The 22,712-nt window shown below is 39.2% G+C and overlaps 2 protein-coding genes across 15 annotated transcripts in view; both read left to right on the top strand.

The window, feature by feature from the left end:
• Positions 1-15,712, top strand: part of LOC308700699 (ATP-binding cassette sub-family C member 5) — a 43,643-nt gene extending 27,931 nt beyond the window's left edge. For all 3 annotated transcript variants that reach the window (XM_081382456.1, XM_081382455.1, XM_081382457.1), the window contains 16 exons: positions 145-348; positions 1,191-1,316; positions 1,612-1,723; positions 2,757-2,941; positions 3,513-3,659; positions 6,455-6,584; positions 6,714-6,867; positions 7,992-8,120; positions 9,083-9,269; positions 9,398-9,487; positions 9,863-10,055; positions 10,174-10,333; positions 11,274-11,352; positions 11,435-11,548; positions 13,993-14,157; positions 14,425-15,712. In XM_081382456.1, the coding sequence (XP_081238582.1) occupies positions 145-348; positions 1,191-1,316; positions 1,612-1,723; positions 2,757-2,941; positions 3,513-3,659; positions 6,455-6,584; positions 6,714-6,867; positions 7,992-8,120; positions 9,083-9,269; positions 9,398-9,487; positions 9,863-10,055; positions 10,174-10,333; positions 11,274-11,352; positions 11,435-11,548; positions 13,993-14,157; positions 14,425-14,526 (2,277 nt within the window). In that variant the 3' untranslated portion in view covers positions 14,527-15,712. The remainder of the gene's footprint in view (positions 1-144; positions 349-1,190; positions 1,317-1,611; positions 1,724-2,756; positions 2,942-3,512; positions 3,660-6,454; positions 6,585-6,713; positions 6,868-7,991; positions 8,121-9,082; positions 9,270-9,397; positions 9,488-9,862; positions 10,056-10,173; positions 10,334-11,273; positions 11,353-11,434; positions 11,549-13,992; positions 14,158-14,424) is intronic.
• Positions 15,713-16,198: 486 nt separating this feature from the next.
• The window catches only part of med12 (mediator complex subunit 12), a 31,867-nt gene continuing 25,353 nt past the window's right edge, over positions 16,199-22,712 (top strand). For 10 of the 12 annotated variants that reach the window (XM_081382642.1, XM_081382643.1, XM_081382649.1 and 7 more), the window contains exons 1-8: positions 16,199-16,357; positions 17,266-17,370; positions 17,476-17,667; positions 17,835-17,994; positions 18,150-18,325; positions 21,906-22,016; positions 22,171-22,443; positions 22,537-22,683. In XM_081382642.1, the coding sequence (XP_081238768.1) occupies positions 16,256-16,357; positions 17,266-17,370; positions 17,476-17,667; positions 17,835-17,994; positions 18,150-18,325; positions 21,906-22,016; positions 22,171-22,443; positions 22,537-22,683 (1,266 nt within the window). In that variant the 5' untranslated portion in view covers positions 16,199-16,255. The remainder of the gene's footprint in view (positions 16,358-17,265; positions 17,371-17,475; positions 17,668-17,834; positions 17,995-18,149; positions 18,326-21,905; positions 22,017-22,170; positions 22,444-22,536; positions 22,684-22,712) is intronic. The other 2 variants (XM_081382645.1, XM_081382644.1) reach the window with 1 other exon arrangement.

Genomic DNA, 22,712 nt, shown 5'->3' with positions numbered 1-22,712 from the left:
CTCTGTCCTCGACAAACACAGTCAAAGTACAAGGTCGTGCAAATCCCACTTGTATGATATCCATATTACTTTTTCAATGGTAAATAGCCTTGAACAAGTGGTGTATAATCATGACTGTGGCTGTAACTGAGTTATCTGCTGTAGATAGGAGAGAGAGGAGCCAACCTGAGCGGCGGCCAGCGGCAGAGAGTGAGTCTGGCACGTGCGCTGTACAGCGAGAGACCCATCCTTCTGCTCGATGACCCCCTCAGCGCCGTAGACACTCGTGTGGGCTCACACCTATTCCACAGCGCCATCCGCCCCGCTGCCAAGGGCAGGACTATCATCTTCGTCACGCACCAACTGCAGGCAAGAGGCTTATGAATGCACGTGATGTACAGCGAGAGACCATAGACGTATCGCAGACTGGGAAAGGTGGCATCGAACTCGTCCACCAAGTTCCAAAAAAAAAAAAAAAATATATATATATATATATATATATTTATATTTAGCATTTTTATTTCAGTTTTATTTTTAATAATTTTAGTACTTTATCTTAAACTTATTTTATTTCAGTTAGTTGCCAAGGCAACATTTCTAAAAGTTTTTAAGTTAACTTAAAAAACATGTTTTATTATATTTCAGCTTTATTTCAATTAACAAAAACGATTATTTTAATAATTTTAAGTTAACAATAACACTGCCGCTAACTGATACATGGCACATACTTTAAATTCTGTCCTAGATAAAAAGTAAAGAATTAAACACGAAAAATTAAAATGAAACATTTTAAATGCTATAACATTAAAATGTGCATTATAAAAAAAATGGATATTTGTTTTGAGATTTGCTAAAGATTACTTAAATTAGTTTTAAGTGAGCATTAGATGACGGAAAGGTAAAAAATATAGGAAATGAGCTGCACAATTTTAAATTCAACTATAAATCCAATATTGACTGTTACTAAGACGTAAAAAATGTCTAATATTAGCTGATAGCTGATGATATCAATATGTCATCCCTATTAAAATATTAAAAACATAAAGATTTCCCTCAACACATAATTTTATTTTATTTTATATCATTATTATTTTGTTATACTTCTACTCTATGATATTATTATGCTTAGATTTAGGTTAATATAACATAAGGTCTCCTAACTCTGTTTTATGACACTCTATGTCCTTTCCCCGGGTGTGTTTATTCTACAGTACTTGCCAGAGTGTGATGAGTTGGTGTTAATGAAGGATGGCCAGATAGCAGAGCACGGCACACACACCCAGCTGATGGAGAAAGGCCGAGACTACGCTGCCCTTTTCAACAGCGTGCAGCAAGAGGTGCGATATGCCGCCTATGGGAAAACACCAGGGTCACACACTCACAAAACATCCTACATCACCCACTGCAAAATTCATGAACCACGGGCTGCAGAGCTGCTGGCTTTGAAATGTTAATTTTTCGCTGTGTTTTTGTAATTTATTAGTGAATTGATCTGTGGGAGTAACAGCCGAGGGACATTGTCACTGATCTCTGTATTAATGACCCAACAGCCGTTGTTCTGGCTTATTCAGTTGCGGGTTGCTCTTTACCAGGTCTCGCTCTTTCTCTTTATTCTGTTCATCTGTCATCCAGAACCTGGTGAGGAAGAACCTGAAAAACAAGCAGAGGGCAGAGGAGGAGAGCAGCCCGCAGTCCCTTCATGTCAATGATGCAGCCAAGCCGCACGCCGAGAGCAATAAAGGAGGTGAGAGTTGTTTAATCCAGCACTTCTCAGCTGGGTTTGCATTGAATCTACATTGCATTTCAAGTGGTGACACCATCAACCCATTACCAATGCAAAAAAGTAACAAGAAATTACTTTGGAGTCAAATGTTTAAAATGGCAAAAAAAAACTGTATATGCAGATTTATTAATGTATACAATATATATGTTAATAATATGTTATTATAAATGTTTATATGAATATTATATGTTGATCATTAAAAATTTGCTTTAAATTGGCAGTTAACACAAATACATTAACATAACATGACCATGACATAAGCTGAATAGACAAAAATGTTTACTCTACAACGATGTACTAAAAACGATCCCCGTTCACACGGATCTGTGCAAATAACTGAAAAGGCTGTATTATGCATGGCAGGCCAGTAGTTGTCGATGTCACTTTGTCAAGAAACACCCCACGAACACGTAATACGCATGCGTGAACATGTAATACGCGTACGCATGACGTCGCCCGTTTTTACAAATTCCCGTTTTTGTTGTTTACACGGTCAATAAACCTTGCACTATGAAACCCGTTTTCACAATCTTGCGTTTTCAGGCCATCAAAACGCAATTGTCGTGTAAATGACTGTCATATAAAAAGTTTCCTTTTTTCAGTTGAAAACGGTGTCGTGCAAACACACCCTTAGCCGCAAGTAACAAATTTTTGTCCTTCGAGAGAAAACACAGACGCTCAAACTTTTAAAACAAATCTCGCTCACATTCGCTGATCTGAAATGATGTAAACACAAGCCTAGTTGATACAAACATCCCATGACTGTTATACTAAATATAAACCACCCAGCAAATAAACTGATCTTTTGTAGTTTGTTCAGATGTTTGGCTAGCCAACGTGTGACCTATCTTGGGGTCGTGGCCTAGCAGTTGAGAAGCACTGGTTTAATCTGAGAACAACAGTCTGAGTTTAGCTGAGCTAATATTGGTGGATGAGTCACACTCCTTTGTTGTTCTTCTCTGTCTCTTTCTGTTGTTTGATGTGCACCTCACAGAGCAGCTCATGCAGGCGGAGGAAAAGGGGACCGGGGCCGTGGCCTGGCCCGTGTATGCTGCTTACATCAAGGCTGCCGGAGGCCCTCTGGCCTTCATTGTGAACATCCTCCTCTTCCTCTTCACCACAGGCAGTATCGCCTTCAGCAACTGGTGGCTGAGTCACTGGATCAGGCAGGGCAGCGGGGTAAACCAATCTCACTGCTTTGACTTTCTGCCATTTAAAGGGATTGTTCAGCCAACAATAAGAACTCTGTCATCAGTTGCTCACCTGCATGACTCTTTCTTCTGTGAAAAACAAACTGAGAATTTCTGATCAGTGTGAATTAATTAACCAACCAATGCACTGGAAAGATCTGACTCAAAAGAATAATCAGTTTCCTTGGTTCGTACTTGCTCACACTCTTCAGAGTTTCATGGAAGAAAGGAAGTCTTTACAGGTTTAGAAACGCCATAATGGTGAGACAATGATGACAATTTTCCTTTTTGGGTGAATTATTCCTTTAAGGCAAGGCAACGCCAGCTTGAATCACCGACTTTTGGCGCTCAGCTGAAATGAACATCAATCCCGAAACTAATTAGAAGTGCCAGACTCCACACGATTTACTCAGAGGGACAATCACGGCAACAGATGTTGCCGTTAACTCGCATTCTGTAAAATAATTGAGACTGGGACTGGTGCACACAGTTCAGCTTGTATGTTGGAAATCTCTAGGGAAGGATCATGTTTCCAAGGTAATGTTCGTTTGTCCCTGCAGAATTCCTCGCTGCTGCAGGGGAACGAGACCGCCGAGAGCGATAGCATGCGGCTGAATCCGCACATACAGTACTACTCCAGGGTGTACGTCTTATCCATGGGGGCGGCGCTCTTCCTGAAGACCGTGCGAGGGCTGGTGTTCGTCAAGGTAATCTGGAGTTTATTGTCAGCGAAGTTAGCGCACGAGATTCCTCTGTTCAGGCTTCCTGCTGAATTTTTCATCAAACGCTTGGGTCCTTAGGCAGATGCATTTCTTCTTTGCTCATGTACTATTCATCACTGCCTGAATCTACCTGAGAGTGCCAGGTTAATCTGTCAGGGGGGGAATCTCAATTAATGCCTTTTTCCCACAGCAAAACCGATATGTTATTGATATGGTATGGTTTCAGTTTAATTTTCACACTAAATCCTTGCTCTGCAATCCATGACATTGGCAAGTGTCCACTTTTTTCTCTTTCTCATCCTTTCTGTCTCCTTCATTTTTTCTGCGGTTTAATTGAAATTGCCTCCAGGCTAAATCCATTTATCTGTCCAGTGTCTTGACTTTGAGCTGGAGGGGTTGTGTGTGCGTGTCCCATCAGGACCCTGTGCCCCCTTCCCCATTAAGCAGACCCGACAGCACATTAGAGAGGTTATGTGTCTGTGTAATTGTGTGCCACTTGTATTCACTAATTCCTCGATGATGGCTAATCTCTTTTACCCGAAGGTAAGATAGCAAATTTGGGAACTTTACATATTCTATTATTGGAATGAATTTGTCCCCTTGTGCCAGAAACCATTAAATCCAAATGTACTTGCATAAGCATAACATGAGGAATTTTGTTATGAAAGCATGTATGTGAGAATATCTGTACTTATGCAACCACGTGTTTATATGTGCTGCAGTTCTACCTCAGGGCAGTGATGACGTTCATCATTTACTACGCCTCATTTGTGTGTTAGATCGTGTTAGATAGTGCTGGGGGTAACGTCATGACTACACTGGATATCTGTGGAATGTGCCGAAACTAGACCACTTTCATTCTAATTAAAGAAGCTGTTTTCATGAGAAGTGCCCTTTGCGGCGCGGCATGTCTAAGTGTGCCTACTGTTGATGATGCCTGCTTTCTATTTCTGACGCACTGCACAGCGATCCCAACCACTTTATTTCCCCCTGACTTAAAATGACAAAATGATTTTATTCATACATTACATTTTTTTTATACACTATTGTTTAAATCTTTTGGGTCAGTAAGATTTTTTAATGACTTTGAAAGAAGTCTCTTATGCTCAACAAGGCTGTGTTTATTTGATCAAATATACAGTAAAAAAAACTGTAATATTGTGAAATAACTACTTTCTATTCAAATATATATATATTTTTAAATAATGATGTATTCATGTGATGGCAACGCGGAATTTTCAGAAGCCATTACTCCAGTCTTCAGTGTCACATGATCAAAAGAAATCTTGGTATCTTTATTTTACAGTGTTCTTGTTACTTACCATAGTAATAACAGTAAATAAATTTTTCATAATTTACCACTTTGAAATATTAATCTCCAACGTGCGTTCACAAGAGCACCACACTAAACGCGAGAGTAGACACACACGATACATCTGGTTAGAAACAATAGATGATTTCAATTAAAGCACAAGAGACAATTTCACCAGCTTTTGTTTTGATGCAACAAATTAAACCTAATTAAATATATACCAAGTACACTTTTTTATTTTTTTTTATAATACTGGTAACACTTTATTTTACAGTGTCCTTGATACATATGTTACATGTACTTACCATAGTAATAACAGTAAATTATGCATTATTACATCCAACTAACCTTCAACCAAACCCTAATCCTGTCCTAATCCTATATTAAGTACATGACATGTAGTTAATTAATATTACTCAGTACTTAAATATATAATTACACTGTAACAATGACACCTTAAAATAAGGGGTTACACTTTACAGTACTGATTAATATTAATTAACTACATGTACTTACCGTAAGGTTATGGTAGGATTAGGATTTGGTTGAGGGTTAGTTGCATGTAATTATGCATAATTTACTGTTATTACTATGGTAAGTACATGTAACATATGTATCAAGGACACTGTAAAATAAAGTGTTACCAGTATTATAAAAAAAAATAAAAAAGTGTACTTGGTATATATTTAATTAGGTTTAATTTGTTGCATCAAAACAAAAGCTGGTGAAATGGTCTCTTGTGCTTTAATTGAAATCATCTATTGTTTCTAACCAGATGTATCATGTGTGTCTACTCTCGCGTTTAGTGTGGTGCTCTTGTGAACGCACGTTGGAGATTAATATTTCAAAGTGGTAAATTATGTTTTTTCCTGCAAACAAAGCACTACAGTCGCTTTATAAAATTAAGGTTGAACCACTGGAGTCACATGGATTACTTTAATGACGTCTTTACTACCTTTCTGGGGATTCAAAGTGGTAGTTGTGTAGCTGTAAATGAAGGGATCTCTCAGATTTCATCAAAATATCTTCATTTGTGTTCAGAAGATGAACGTCTTACAGGTTTTGAACAACATGACATGAGGGTGAATAATTAATGACAGAATTGTAATTTTTGGGTGAACTATCCCTTTAAACCTTTTGCTGTTCTACAAAGTAATTTTTTATACCAGTATTCCCTATTTTACTGTGGCTGAAGTTGATCTTTGCTTAGTGATGTCAGACTCGAGCAGCATTGGTCACTTCCAGTGCAAAAGCATTTCTGTATGCTTGCCAAGGTTTCTCTTCATATAATCTAGCTATTATGGCTGTTTAAATGTTTATTTACATCCCTGACCTGTTTATTTGCATTGTAGACCCTAACTAAAGCATTTTATTGGTTTTTAAATCACCGGCCCATTTATTAGCATTTTTGCTGTGTTCATGCATTATTAACACTGTTGTGTGTGTGGCGTTGTTGTTGCTGTTGCAGTGCACTGTGCGGGCAGCCTCGGTTCTGCATGATAAACTATTTAAGACTCTACTTCTGAGCCCCATGCGCTTTTTCGACACAACACCCCTGGGACGCATTCTCAACCGATTCTCCAAGGACATGGATGAGGGTGAGGAACCGCTCTCTCTCTTTCTCAGTTCACAAATCCTTTTCAAATGCGGGATGACGGGGGCGTCTCAAAGAGTTTTGATGTCTCGCTCTCTCACACGTTGGCTCTCTATTCTTCCTCTTTGCACAGTTGACGTGAGGCTGGCTATGCAAGCCGAAATGCTGCTCCAGAATGTGACACTAGTGCTGTTCTGCCTGGCAATGGTTGGCATTGTGTTTCCGTGGTTCCTGTTCTCCATCATTCCTTTAGGGGCATTCCTCTTCATTGTCAACCGAATCTCCAGGTTTGGTCCATCAGATTTATTCAAAGAAACCGATAGTTGAGCTGTGTGAAAGACTGGTAATCAGGCTAAATCTGCCAAAAATGATGTAGATAAGAAAATTAACTTTTTCTATATATTCATTTTATTATTTTTATTATACAGGTAATAATTTAATACAAAATATGAATTTATTCGAATGAATTAAAGGTTTAGTTCTGTCATTAATTACTCACCCTCATGTCATTCCAAACCCGTAAGACTTTCGGAACGACGTGACGGTGAGTAATTAATAACAGAATTGAGATTTTTTGGTTGAACTATCCCTTTAAGAAAATAGAAACTAAAATAATTGTGTATAAATATAATAAAATATGTTTATAATTAAAGATTTTTGAGAGGTACATAAAATTGCTGGAATTTCTAAACATATTTTACATAATATTTGACCATTTTTTTATGTTTAAATATGTCAGCAATTTTATGTACCTCTCAAATCTTTATAATGACCACTAGTTTTGACCACAAAATTTGTTTCTCTCTTTGAAGTGAAATGTGTTCAGATGTGTGCGTTTGCTCTAAAAAGACAACAGAACCACCCTCATGCATGTATTTTCAAAGAATCTGTCTTCCGTATCAAGGGCAGGTTTGTCCTCATTCACATGGCCTCTTTTTAAGAAAAGTATAATTCATTACTGACATTATTCACAAGCCATGCCTTTTTTATATATGCACTTACAAGCTAAAATTAGGCTAGTTTTTCATCAGTAATGGCCTCTGCCTCTGCCTCACACTGCAGATAGACTCTGCTGTCCTGTCTGCGATAGCGCTGACGTGTGAAAGGCCTCATAAAGCCCCGTATAAATCAGTCCAGAAGCCAGAAAGGACTGCAGCTCAGCCAGGAAGATCCCCTCAGTCTCACTATTATTGTCCCCTGTGGGCCTCCATCTCGCCACTAACCTGTCACATCACAGGCAGTTCTGTGAGCCACAAAGATAAGCAGATGAGATGAGCCAGAGCTTTGATCAAAACTCAGCCGTATATCGCTGCTCATATTCCATGACTGGGTGACTTTTTGTCAGGGACTGAAAATATATATATATATAAATAAATAAATGTACTTTTCCGATTGTCCTTTTTACCCAAAGGATTCTCATTCGTGAGCTGAAGCGCCTGGAAAATATCAGCCAATCCCCTTTCACCTCTCATATCACCAGCAGTCTGCAAGGACTGTCCACTATCTATGCTTACGGCAGGGGAACTGACTTCATACACAGGTAATATTCAGACATCATAATGTCCTCCATGACCTTGCAGAACTTTTCACTGAAACACTGAAGTTATGCTGGGGAAACTTTACTTGAGGTCTTTATGTACCATGGTCCCAGAAAGTATTCTCAAATTTCAAAACGTCACACTCACAAATGTCATTGCATAAGATAATAATGTAAAATCAAAGACCAATCAAATTTGAGGACTGGAACTAATTGTTTTATATTGTAGTGAAGGTTACAGTTATACACGAATGTACTTAATGAATGCATATATATGCTACCGCTGAAATGTTTGGTTTTAATTAATACTTTTCAGCAAGGACACATTAAATTGATCAATAGTGATGGTAAAGACATTTATAATGTTACAAAAGATTTCTATTTCAGATAAATGCTGTTCTTTTGAACTTTCTATTCATTAATCACTTCCACTTTGGGGCATATTTTGGATTTCCACCTGAATTTGACTAAATGTTCATCCTACACACAAACAGCGAAAGAAATGTAAAAATTGGTGTCACTGTACTGAAAACCCAATGTAGTAATACTTTGTAATTAATATTGTATGTGTTTTAAGAATCCTGAAATAAAATCTATCACGGTTTCCACAAAATATTAAGCAGCACAACTGTTTTCATCATTGATAGTATTAATAAGAAATGTTTCTTGAGCAGCAAATCAGCATATTAGAATAATTTCTGAAGGATCATGTGACACTGAAGACTAAAGTAATGATACTGGAATTGTATTTATTTTAAATTGTAATAATATTTCACAATATTACTGTATTTTTTTATCAAATAAATGCAGCCTTGGTGAGAATAATAGACGTCTTTCAAAAACATTAAAAACTGAGCACAAATTATATATGTAGATGTATTATACATATATACAATATTCAAAGTATGTTATAAATAAAATTACAAAATGAGGACTTTAGCTAAATATCTGTTCTATTCCACCAGGAATCAAGCTCTGCTTGACACAAACCAAGCGTGTCACTATCTGTTCAGCTGTGCTATGCGTTGGCTGGCTGTTCGTCTGGATCTCATCAGTATTTCTCTCATCACCACTATAGCCCTCCTCATCGTCTTAATGCACGGCAACATTCCCCCTGCCTACGCGGGCCTGGCCATCTCCTACGCTGTACAGGTGCGCTGCTCTCACTGCCGAGTTGGGGACATTTGGAAGCTTGTAGGGCAGGAGCCGCTGCTTAGCATTGCTTACTATTGCTCATAATTGTTATTCATTGTCCATTTTCTTCCCCTTCCCATATCCAGCTGACTGGCCTGTTTCAGTTCACCGTGAGGCTCCTTTCTGAAACCGAAGCCCGATTTACCTCAGTGGAGCGGATCAATCATTACATAAAGGTAGAAGCATCTGTGACACATGCGTGCTGGTTGTGTCGATGGCAAATAGAAAGGGACAGACCCTTTGTTATTCAACTGACACAGCTCTGACACAAGACAACAGCTCTTTACTGAGCCCAGCGGTCAGTGCGCTGCATAGTGAGTCTCCTACATGCCGCTCAGCAGGCTTCATGGGATGCGTTTATTGCCAGCCAGAACATCATAGCTTATGACACAGCTTGTTTCAGGAGACTTTTATCAAAGCAGAACAGTACAGCTGTCTTAGCTGCCGCCCAAGTGGCGGAGAGCATTTTACAGTGATTAATGAAGCCAATAACTCAGTCTCACTGAGTTCTGAAGGACAAAGTATAAACGTTATACCATTTATTTACTCAGAACCTGGAAAGCGAAGGTCCTCGACAGATCGCCGGATCCCCCGCTCCCGCTTCCAGCTGGCCATCGGGTGGACGAATCACCTTCCAGAATGTAGAAATGCGATATCGGGATGGCCTTCCTCTGGTTCTGAAGAATCTCTCCTTTAGCGTTCTTCCAGAGGAGACCGTAGGGATAGTTGGCAGAACGGGCTCAGGTACACTTGTCTACTTGACTTTTTTAATCCTATCAGATGCTGTTTGTGTTCATCTGTACTGCGAGTCATATTACTGGTGGAGGAAACAGATTGTGACACAGGTTGGTTGTTTTTTCAGGGAAATCTTCACTAGGTGTTGCACTCTTCAGACTAGTGGAGCTCAGCTGTGGATCAATCATCATTGATGGTGTCAACATCGCTCACATTGGTCTGGAGGACTTGAGGAGCAAGCTGTCAGTCATCCCCCAAGAGCCGGTTCTTTTCATTGGTACTGTCAGGTACGGTCCACGTCACTTTACTAAAACTAGCCATGTGCTTTCAGCTGAAGTCCTGAAGTCAAAACGATGCAGTTCACTTCCTTCAGTGTGAAAGTTACACTACATTTTATCCATGTGGAATTGATCAGATTGTGAAAAAGTGGGCATTGCATACCAGAATGGAGGGCCAAAACAAAGGCTCTGTTTACACCTCATGTTAAGATGCGTTTTGTTCGGTCGGATCACAGTAGACGAGGAAGAGACATCCCTGTGTACACCTGGTGTTTTAATCCGTCTCTTTTGTCCACTTTCAACCACTTCTGTCCTGATTTCTTTGAGGTGGAGTGTCTCTGGGTGGGTAAATGTATGTGTTTTTTTAGATCTTTTGATCTAAAGGACAAAATAAGCTCACACAATTTACATATGAACGCACCGAAGACGACAGAAAAAGACACGGAGAACAGCAGATTTAGTTTCTGATCTGACAGCCGTAAGATCAGGAATGTTAGAAATGAGGAATGGTAAGAACACTGTGCACAGTTTAAATCCCATCTGGCAAGCGCGCTTCCCATAATGTTTACGAGTTAGGTCAGTAGGCGGAGAGTAGGAGATCTTTTGTGGCTGTTCAAACATATTCAACCACATGAATGTTTACACTACGAAAGCAGTCCGGTCTAATGCGTTTTCAACTCCAAACATTTCAGAACCCTGCTTACGCCTGTATTTTGTGTCGTCCACTTGTGATCCGATCGACCAAAACGCATCTTAATACCAGCTGTAAACAGGGCCTAAGTAATTTCAGAAGTTGAGCAAAATCAGCAAATAATTATGTTTTGACGAAAGATTGCAAAGAGAAGCATTTTTTTTCTTTGGAATAACACGCACTTTATGAATCGTGCACAGTAAGACCAGGGTCAGTTTATGTTGACCATGTGGACTAAGTTGCTTATCTCAACTTCAGATCAAATCTGGATCCTTGGAATCACTATACTGATGCACAGATCTGGGAAGCACTGGAGAAAACGCACATTAAGGACATGGTGAGTAAGAGCAGGAGGTTTTGGAATTATTTTCTTTGAGTAGCTGTGCCTTAGAGGTTGTAATGTGTTGATTTGGTTTCAGGTTAACCAGTTGCCCAATTCACTACATTCAGAGGTGACCGATAATGGAGAGAACTTCTCAGTGGGAGAGAGACAACTTCTATGTGTGGCCAGAGCTCTTCTAAGACACAGCAAGGTAACTGTTAGGATTAACTGGATTAACTCCTGAACACTTCTTCTCAGCTCTGCTCTTTAATTAAAGGGATAGTTCACTTTGAAATTTAATTTTGGTATGTTTTAGCTTACCTCAAAGGCATCCAAGATGTAGGTGTCTTTTTTTCCGCAGTAGTTTCAATTTTGATATTTTTAGGTCAAACCGTTCTTGTGTGTCAGTCGTATAATGCAGGTCTATGGTCACTGTCTCAAAGAGCATGCACAGAGTCCAAATTAAAACAATTCCCCATCGTCCAAATTAAACAATTCCCCATCGTAAGTACACATTGATGGCCTAAGACACGAAACGAGCGGTTTGTGTGAGAAAACGAACAGTAAATATCGTTGTTAGCTCTTATACACAGCCACGTCCAAGTGATCTGAGCGCGCGCGCGCATCCTGGTGTGTGACGTGTGCGCAGACTGGTGCATAGATATATACACTAGATGTCGCCTTGGCTACGCCAGTTCATTGGAACGAATGTCTTTAAGGCGACATCTATGCACCAGTCTGCGCACACGTCACACACCAGGATGCGCGAGCGCCCTCAGATCACTTGGACGTGGCTGTGTATAAGAGCTAAAAACTATATAAATACTGTTCGTTTTCTCACACAAACCGCTCGTTTCGTGTCTTAGGCCATCAATGTGTTCTTACGATGGGGAATTGTTTCATTTGGACGATGGGGAATTGTTTTAATTTGGACTCTGTGCATGCTCTTTGAGACAGTGACCATAGACCTGCATTATACGACTGACAGACAAGAACGGTTCGACCTAAAAATATCAAAATTGAAACTACTGCGGAAAAAAAGACACCTACATCTTGGATGCCCTTGAGGTAAGCTAAAACATACCAAAATTTAATTTCAAAGTGAACTATCCCTTTAACTACCTACTGGTCATTAATTTTACCAGTTCTTATCACCAACATTTTGTCACAAAACACATTGTGGTTGGCTCAAGCCATGTTTATCTTCTTTTCAAGTGATCCCATATTTAGTGACGCATTTTCATTTCATTTTCTTGTGTGGTGGCATACATGCACCCAACATTTTCAATTATGTCATCATTTACTCACCCTCATGTCGTTCCAAACTTGTGTGACTTTCTTTCTTCTGTGGAACATAAGATAACATATTTTGAAGAATGTTGTCAACCAAACAGTTTTAAACTTTAAAATTGATAAACCGGTTTATTTTGCTGCCCTAACTCTATTTGATTATATGATTTGTCGCAGTATATTATTTGCATCATTGTGTTTCTCCTGCTGTTGAGAAGAACTGATCTACAATTCTGGTGAATCTCAGCTGTTGTAAAATGGTGAAACATTGCCACCACATGGCAGACAGTGAATGACTCTTGCTAGTATAACATTTTATCCAATCCTTTCTTTTTGTTTTTTAAACTTGCCGATCATATAATCCTGGGAAGCTTTGCACAAAATGTGCAATGATATCAGAAAGGGATATGATGTAACTGTCTGTACAGAACAGTTCACATGGAATTATATCAGAAATTACATCTGATCTGTGACACTTAAGCAGTTCGCTCAGTTTAATTATCCTCTTCTGGGAAAAATTAAAGTTCCTCAGCCTTTTTGCCTCCAAGATCCTCCATTGTCCACAACAATATTAGAAGAAACAAAACAACGACATCAGGATTCCAGAAGTTTAGGAACTGAATGTTCTTGTTAACCAATGAATTTACGTGACTCTTACAGTTGTTCATGATTTACTGGATAAGGATTAGAATGATTTTTAAATATATTTTTTAATCAAAATTTCTTCTAAATAAAATACCAAAAGTCATTGTGAAGCTCTCTTTGAATTGAGGTCTCTTAGTGATCCCTGTTTGAGAACCAGACTTTACTTGATTTAGACAGTTAAACACATTTTTACTGAATTATTTGTGAATGTTCTTGAACAAAAATGAAAGACTATTGTTCAGTCAATATGTCCTGCCCCAGCTGTGTGTGTGGCTGTACATATGAAGAATAAAAAACGAGACTCATTGGATCAGGCGACCCTTTTCCACTGCACCAAGTTCCAGTTCAGACGCTCATTGTAGGTGTTTTCTACGGTGGAAAGGGGTCATCATACGCACCCTGATTTGTCTGCCGCTACGCAGAATGTCGAGACACATTTCTCCCATAACCTGATTCAGATTTGGCATCATCTGAAGTCCTGTCAAGAGTTGGCGCCGTCTCTTCACAGGTGTTGGGTCATCTGAAGTCTTCATAAGAGGTTGGATCCAAACTGGAGCTGGTGCAGATGATCAACGAGACTGGTCATAATGTTTTGGCTCATCAGTGTATGACCATTTCATGGGGTGTTGAAATGAAGAAGAAATGAGAAACGATTGTCCATTGAAAAGATTTTGACTATAACATTGATGATCACAAACTTGTGCTGTATGTGTATTTCAGATCCTACTCTTAGATGAGGCAACAGCTGCTATCGACACAGAGACAGACCGCCTCATACAGGACACTATCCGCAGCTCTTTCAGCGGCTGCACCACTCTAGTGATCGCCCATCGTCTCAACACTGTGCTGAACTGTAACAGGATCATGGTCCTGGACCAGGGGCAGGTGGGTCTCCACTTTCATCTGCTGTTGTTTTAATGATAATCATACAGTGAACCCAAAGGGACAGCGTTTGTAGAACATGTTCATGCTCCAAAGGTTCAGCTTTGAGTCTCAAATTAGATAAATGTGTAAAATGTGTCATTTGTTTAGAGATTGCATTTGGTTTGATATTTTACGTCAAAAAACTGCCTATATGTATACATTATGGACTATAAACAGTAAATATAGATAAAGTTATGTTCATGCAACATCTTATCATCTTTGATATAGATTTTGGAGTTTGACACCCCTTCAAACTTGCTGGCCAATGAAAACTCATGTTTCCATGCCATGATGGTGGCAGCAGAAGAAACGCTCACCTGTAAGAACTAACACACGGACCCTCTGCTCAACGAAACATTCAGAGAGGACGAGAGGCCCTCCAACCTGCTGCTGAGAAGATGTATACCAGATGCAGAGTTAAAATCCTTCAAGCTGCTGAAACTGAAACTGAGATTTTCCGTTTGTTTGTTATACTTTAAGATAATGATAATGTTGTTGTTCGCACAATGAGTGATTTTGAGTTCATACGGTATATGATGTCTTGAAGGACAGCTTTCCAATGGAAACATTTATGTTGATGGCACTTTATTTGTGTTGATGTGTGAATAATCCTGCCTGCCAGAGAGGCGTCCTGTCTCTTGCGTCAAGTAAATTTAGCACACTGATAAATGTGATTTATTTACGTTTGCTATAATTCATGTTGGGCTCTATAAAGTATGCAAGATATGTATTGACCATAAGGTATTATTGAATTGCCTTATATGTATCTGACGTTTTCATGCATATGAATCCAACCAAAGATGACATTCAAATCAGTCTCTCATATCAATCATTCCAGAGATCAGCACCAAAAAAGAGAAATGTGTTTTATTTTCATTATTATTATTCTTTTTTTTTGTTGTTGTTGGTGGTGGTGTCACTCATACTGTGCAAGTTATGTGCCTCTGCTGTTATATATTTGATGGATATCTGTCAAAAGCATTGTGCAATTAAGTGTTTTAGAGAGAAAATGTGCAATGTGATTTCTTATAATAATTCATCAAGACAGTGCTATTTTTATTTGTATTCTAAGTGCATATTTCTGTTATCTGACATCATTTTCTCAACAAAAATCCTAAACAAATTCCTTAGATTCTTAAGGAGTGCTTGTACTTCTTCATATCAAGACTTCACTGCATGATCTTTTCAGGAATGATTGACAGTTGTTTATATTTTCCAGGCTGAATTGCACAGGTAACTGAATTATGCAGGAATTTGGATCTATAGGCCTTTGGCAGTCTATTTTTTTAATTATTATTTTTAGTTTTTTGTTAAATAAATGTATGCCACACCATGCAGTATCTGTTTAGATATTAATCTTGGAAATATCAAGATAAATACAAATCAGTTCACAAGCTTAGATATCTTAATCATTAAGAGTTGCCTTGTTCTTTAAGATCCAGAGATTATACTTTTGTGGTTGTTGAACACTTGATTGTTCTAAAAATGTTTTATTGAATAAAAAGTATATTTATACATTTAACTGCTTTGTGTGCGTAAGACTTTTGTCAAAGTTGAAAGATAAAGAATATTTTTTAATTTCCATGTAATTTTGTTCCTGCATGCCTTTAAACACCATAAAGTTTTTTTTTTATTTTTATTTTTATTTTTTATATATATATATATAAATATGAAACTTTATATAAAGACAAACGTAATATAAACATTTCATAGGAAAAAATATTAATATTTCATGGTTCCCACTTTGGACTTTTATCATCCTAAGCAGTAATATACATGTAGCCTCATGCATTTTAATTTGCCTGCAGTCGCTCATCTAATAAAAAAAAAACACAACACGAAACAAAATAACCACCACGACGCTGAAGGAGCTCTAGATCGAACAAATAAAGTGATTATAATCAAAGAAGCTCCATTATTTTGTACTGAAGGGACTTTTATGTTGTCTTGTATTTTCCCATCAATCCCGTCGTAGCGGAAGCATCGGTGAAGCTGCGGAGCTCTAGCCGCTGCAGCAGCGCTCAGGATCGGCCACACACCGGGCTGACATGCCGCGGGGATGATGGCTGCCTTCGGCATTCTGAGCTACGAACACAGGCCTCTTAAACGGCCCAGACTCGGTCCCCCGGACGTCTATCCACAGGACCCGAAGCAAAAGGAGGTTAGGCCACTTTCCCTCTTCCTCTCTAGCCACATTTAACGTTTAAATAGTGAATTACAGGGTGTTTTTTCAGGCATGTTAAGACGAGGCCCTGCCGTCTGCTAACGACCAATAACAATGAACCGAACGGCTCGACTAGCTGAACAGAAAAACATAATGTGTTGCCCTAAAATTATTTCGGTCTTAATCTTTAGTTGTTGTTGCAGATGGCTAGAGAGACAAAGGGGATATTTTATTAGTGTATAAAAATGACGTAAGGATCTATATTTATCGAGCTTTTTGTTTAAAGACACTTTCATCGTCGCAGTGCCATTTAAAAAGCGCGTCATATGAAATGTACGGCTGTTAATAATCATTATCTTGTGTTTTTATAATTATGAAATAATTATTTGCAATCAATAAAGCTTTATTTAAGATGTAAACAAGTACTGTCGTGTTGTTTATGTTTGTTGACAACTGCTCGTGGATTGAAGTGTTTGTCATGGATGCGTTTTAAAATCTAGCGAGCTGTCTAGATAGGCAACGTTTGTAGGCATTATTGCCTCCTTTAGAATTTTGTATATTAATAATCTATGCATGCAAAAACGATGTACGTGCCTATGATGCCTAAAAATGGTTTCCAGGTAACGTTAGACAACCATTATTGTGTCAAGAAGATAGAAGCAACAGAATATGTGTGTGTGTGTGTGTGTGTGTGGATTGCATCACATGTCTTATTTTTCAGCATTGCATGTGATCTCTTATACTTGTGCCTTCAGATTTTTCAGTTTGTCGTCTTGATGAATTTTGAGCTCTCATAAGGATGGAGGACTGATTAACTCTGATTAACTGGCGCTTGATTGACTCTCCTCCACACTGTAATGAGATATGCATGTAGTAACTGAAACTATCACTCTCTCGTTTATTAGGATGAGTTGACGGCATTGAACGTCAAGCAAGGATTTAACAACCAGCCGGCTGTTTCGGGCGATGAGCATGGCAGCGCTAAAAATGTCAATTTCAACCCTTCAAAGGTAAGATTATCAATTCATTCAGAGGTCAATTGCATGCATGCATTTTATTACCATCTCATCCTCATTCATTCACACTGGGGATTCCTGTTTCCTTCTGCTTTTCAGATCAGCTCAAACTTCAGCAGCATCATTGCAGAGAAGTTACGCTGCAACACATTTCCAGACACTGGGAAGAGGAAGCCGCAGGTCAATCAGAAGGACAATTTCTGGCTCGTCACAGCCAGGTCACAGAGCTCCATTAATAATTGGTTCACGGACTTGGCCGGGACCAAACCCCTAACTCAGCTTGCTAAAAAGGTTCGCTTTTGCCTTGTTCCTTTTTTTGAACTCTGAACAGATCACTTGTTGTATTTTCCTAATATGTTAATAGTGCGCAAACCTCTGAGCATTACAGTGTTTCACAGTGGGAGGTCAAATGCTCTTGGGGTTTGCATTAGTCTAATTGCTGTGTGTGTGCGCGCTAGGTTCCTATCTTCAGCAAGAAAGAGGAAGTGTTCGGCTACCTTGCCAAGTACTCTGTGCCGGTGATGCGATCTGCTTGGATGATTAAAATGACATGTGCGTATCACGCTGCCATAACTGAAACCAAGGTGAAGAAGAGGCATGTCATTGACCCCTGCATAGGTTAGTGTGGTAAATGTGCATCATTCTGTATGAGATTCTCATATAAGAACTGTCCTCTTTTAATTCTCGAAAGAAGATAGGATGTCCTCTGTTGTTGTGCTGTGTGATTGGGCTTTGTGCTGCAATGCCTCACTGGTTTTATCTGGCTTCTGTAGAATGGACTCAGATAATTACTAAATACCTGTGGGAGCAGCTGCAGAAGGTGGCGGAGTTTTACAGACAGTCTCCCAGCCAGGGCTGCGGGTCTCCTCTGCCCGCTCCTCCTGCGGAGGTCGAAACGGCTATGAAACAGTGGGAGTACAACGAGAAACTGGCCATGTTCATGTTCCAGGTGGGTGGGCCCATATTTACTTAAAGTCTGTATGAAACTAACGTCTTTTCTTCCCTATTGGGACGTATATCCGAGTGAAACTGCTTCTCGAGCAAGAACGGATGTAGGGTGGGGCTTGATTTTGTCCATAGGGAATTGTTTGGATGCTTGTGGTTTACTATTGGTCAGTTTCATGTGAGTGACAGGTTGTCCTGTCCTCGCACCAGTAAATGCGTCATCAGAGAAGAAAGGAGATGTTGCTGCAAGTGGGAGGGGACACATGATTTAAAAGAATAAGGCTGTGTACAGATAAATCATTTATAATAAATACTACAATATCCTAGAGCCACACGATTATTCGTTAAACGATCTTGTTCCTAAATTACAACGATTAGCCTGTGTGTCTATTAAACCTTTGACAAAATCGCAGCGGAACATTCATATCTGAGCCAGAGAGAGCAGAAGTCATGTTTAGGAATGAAACCACTTCACAAACATGTCTTGTGAACATCACAGTATGGTTGTGGAAGTTACATATATTCAAATTATCAGAAGTACATGGTGTAAAAGATTATATTTCGGATATAAACACTGATGTCTATGGTAGCAATCAAAATAGAGCAAATCACCTTTTGTAAGCAACTTCAAATAAAGATTGTGTCTACATCGTTACACCAGTAGATGGCGTTGTCATTGAATCATTCATTCAAGTGATTTGCACAAAAACTCTGATTCATCCAGTAAAGAAAGGCCCTGTCCCAAATGGCACACTTCATATGCACTTTTGGTCTTGTGGACTTACAATGGCTGCCGTGTGCGCGTGTCCGTTGGGACTTTTTAGGGTGTCCCATTTGTCATTTTATTTTTTAGAAGGGTGCTCATGAGTGCCCCCTTTACAGTCGATATGCGCACTTTTGCCGAGCCTGCGCTGATGCAAGATCTGCATCAGACTTCCTCCCGACAGTCAAAGCGGCGTTACGACACGAAAGTGCGGACTCGTAGGAAGACCGCGAGTGCTTAGGGTGCCATTTGGGACAGGGCCAAACAAGTGAAGTATTTATGAGTGAGTCATTGAATCATTCATTCAAACCATTCATTTTTATAATTCTCTCAAATTAATCTAACTATTTTAATGTTTAAGTTATGACTGCAGCAATTCACATTTTGTCAGAACCTATAGAAAGTTACAAGTTATTTTGTTTAGTTCGTCTGTTTAGAATCGTGGGACAATCGTGATCTCTATTTGAAAATCTCTATTGTGATTCCTAATTTATCCAGAATCGTGCAGCTCTATAATATCCCATAAAAAAAAACAAAAACAAACAAGAGTTGTCAATTTTGATTTCATGGTGACTTTAAAGATGCTGTGTGTTGCCATCTCATGTAGTACAGAGGCTGTCAGAGCTGAAGTCATTGTGTTAGGTCTGGGTGTCATGGTGTTATACTGTGCGAAGGTAGAAATGTCTTACTGTCCTGTTATTAAAGGGATATTTCACTGCTGGAAAGATGAATGTGTATTTAAATTGGGTCATTTATGTAGTAGAAATGTGAAATTAGTTGGTGCCTTCTAGACTGAGAAAAGCCAGAAAATTTATTTTTGGCTCATGTGGATGAAAGACAACAACTCCCAGAATGCACTTGCTTCGTTGCCCTATGAGGCCACTCCCAAGCCACGCCTACTGGTTACAGAGTTTTATCGTGAGATCCCCCTACGGGCGGGTTGAAAACATGCGGGACGAGCTCCTACTACTGGCTGTAGTCTCTAGCCTCTGGCCAGAAAAGCCTCAGATGACGCAAAATGACGATTTTTGCGTCATCGGAGGTTTATTTCCAGACACACAATACAGAAATCTCTCGTCTCAGGGGGACATGAGGAAGGGAAGCACGGCCATTCAAAAATACTACCGGGTTTCTACTGATACAAAGCTTAAAGGAGAACTCCGGTCAATTTTAACATTGAGCTAATTTTTTTGTCAATTTGGAGTGCTGTCAATACAGAGAACAACGACAAAAATCAGTGTTGCCTACAATGATGATTATTAAAAATTATGTTATTTCAGCCAGCACACACACCTGTATTTACATCCTGTTTTTGGTTGAAGTCCAAAGTAGTCGATTGTCGAGTTCACGCGTATAGGTTTAGTTACCTATGATCACGCGCGTGAACTCGGCAATCGACTACTTTGGACTTCAACCGAAAACAGGATGTAAATACAGGTGTGTGTGCTGGCTGAAATAACATCATTTTTATTCATATCTTTCACATCTACTGCAGTCAGATTCACCCGTGTTCACTCTGAAGGAATAACTCACATGACCTGTGCACTTGTAATGACACATCAAGGATGTTAAGAGGCTAAAAGCAGGTTTAGTACTTGCCCCATTGAAGTCAACAGGGTGCAAATTTTAAAAATAGAATAACTCAGTGTAGGCAACACCGATTTTTGTTGTTGTTCTCTGTATTGACAGCACTCCAAATGTACAAAAAAATGAGCTCAATGTTAAAATTGACCAGAGTTCTCCTTTAATGCTAATCGGTGAAGTATCCCTTTAAGTGAGTTCAACAAAGAATTTAGAGTTATGTCCCACAAAGATGACATTATAAAAGGGGGAGTTCACCTAAAAATTTAAATTTCTGTAAAAGCTGCAAATGTGACTCGTCCAGTCAGAAATTGAAGTCATAACTCTCCCATTATTATTATTATGTTAGTTTGGCGAATCATTCACCTGTTATGAATAATCTTAGAATTACATCTTTAGTTCCAACTAATAAAATGAAATGAAGTCTCAAATTATTTGTAAATCATTTAATTAGTTGATGTATCCAAAAATATATGTATTGGTAAATCTGATGCGTGTCATTTATGTGCTCATCATGGCTCAATTATAGTCATATCTTATTTTAGTTGATTAAATTTGGATAGGAGAAAGAATTGAACATGAAAAATGACACACCTCACCATTAATCTATACACTACCATTCAAAAGTTTGGGGTCAGTAAGATTTTAAATGTCTATGAAAAGACTCTATCCACCAAGGCTACATTACTTTGGTCAAAAACAGTAATATTTAAAAATGTTGTTTTCTATTTGAATATATTTTAAAATGTAATTTATTCCAAGCTAAGTTTTCAGCATCATTACTTCAGTCTTCAGTGTCACATGATCCTTCAGAAATCATTCTAATATGATGATTTGCTGTTCAAGAAACATTTCTTATTATTATCAATGTTGAAAACAGTTGTGCCGCTTAATATTCTTGTGGAAATCATGATGCTTTTTTTCAGGATACTTTGATGAATAGAAAGAAAACCATTTAATTGAAATAGAAACCTTTTCTAGCATTATAAAAGTCTGTTCTGAATAAAATTATACATTTATTTGAAAAAGACCCGAAACTTTGAATGGTAGTGTATATATGATATGTGCTGATTGTTTTTGAATAGAGCAAAATGAGATGTAACATTTCTTGATATGTGATATTGGTCATACTACCATTTATAATTCATTTGGCAATTTTTTTTGTGGATGTGATTATTTATTGTGTGTGTGTGTGTGTGTGTGTGTGTGTGTGTGTGTGTGTGTGTGTGTGTGTACATAGGATGGCATGTTAGACAGACATGAGTTTCTCACCTGGGTGCTGGAGTGTTTCGAGAAGATCAGACCTGGAGAAGACGAGCTTCTGCGATTGCTGCTGCCGCTCCTGTTACAGGTCAGTTTAACACCGTTTACCAGTTTTAATGAATTCTGCAGATTTTTCTCCTGAAATCAAGGCCATAAAAGCCCTTAAAAGCTTCGATCTGTCTTGACAGTCATTTTCTGAATGGAGTGTGATTATTTTGACCTCTTGTCATTATTTCATTCAGTATTCTGGGGAGTTTGTGCAGTCAGCCTATTTATCTAGACGGCTGGCGTATTTCTGCACACGCCGGCTCAATTTGCTGCTGAGCGATGGCAGTCTCGGCCCGGGCCCAGGCGGCCACCCGGCCCACAGCATTTCAGCACAGCAAGGGAACGCTCTGCCCCCCACCCCCACCTCCCAGCCTTCAGGGGGCAACCAGCCACAGACCCCCTTCACAGACTTCTACATCTGCACCCAGCACAGGCCCGTGGTGTTTGGACTCAGCTGCATGCTGCAGGTGCTGTCTTATGTGTGTCATTTCAGCTGCATTCCTCTGATTCATGTCTTCCTGTTTAACGATGTCAGTTTCGTTCTGTTTGTCCCTGTGTAGAGCATCGTGTTGTGTTGTCCCAGCGCTCTGGTCTGGCACTACTCACTGACAGATAGCCGTAATAAGACCGGCTCCCCGTTAGACCTCTTGCCAATCGCCCCCTCTAACCTGCCCATGCCGGGGGGCACCAGCACCTTTAACCAGCAGGTTTGATTTCAGTTTGATTTCATTTTATA

This window comes from Scardinius erythrophthalmus, assembly GCF_964197995.2.
Source record: "Scardinius erythrophthalmus genome assembly, chromosome: 13".
Taxonomy (NCBI): Eukaryota; Metazoa; Chordata; class Actinopteri; order Cypriniformes; family Leuciscidae; genus Scardinius; species Scardinius erythrophthalmus.
The sequence above is the reverse complement of the archived record's forward strand: the minus strand, read 5'-3'. Positions and strand labels throughout refer to the sequence as shown.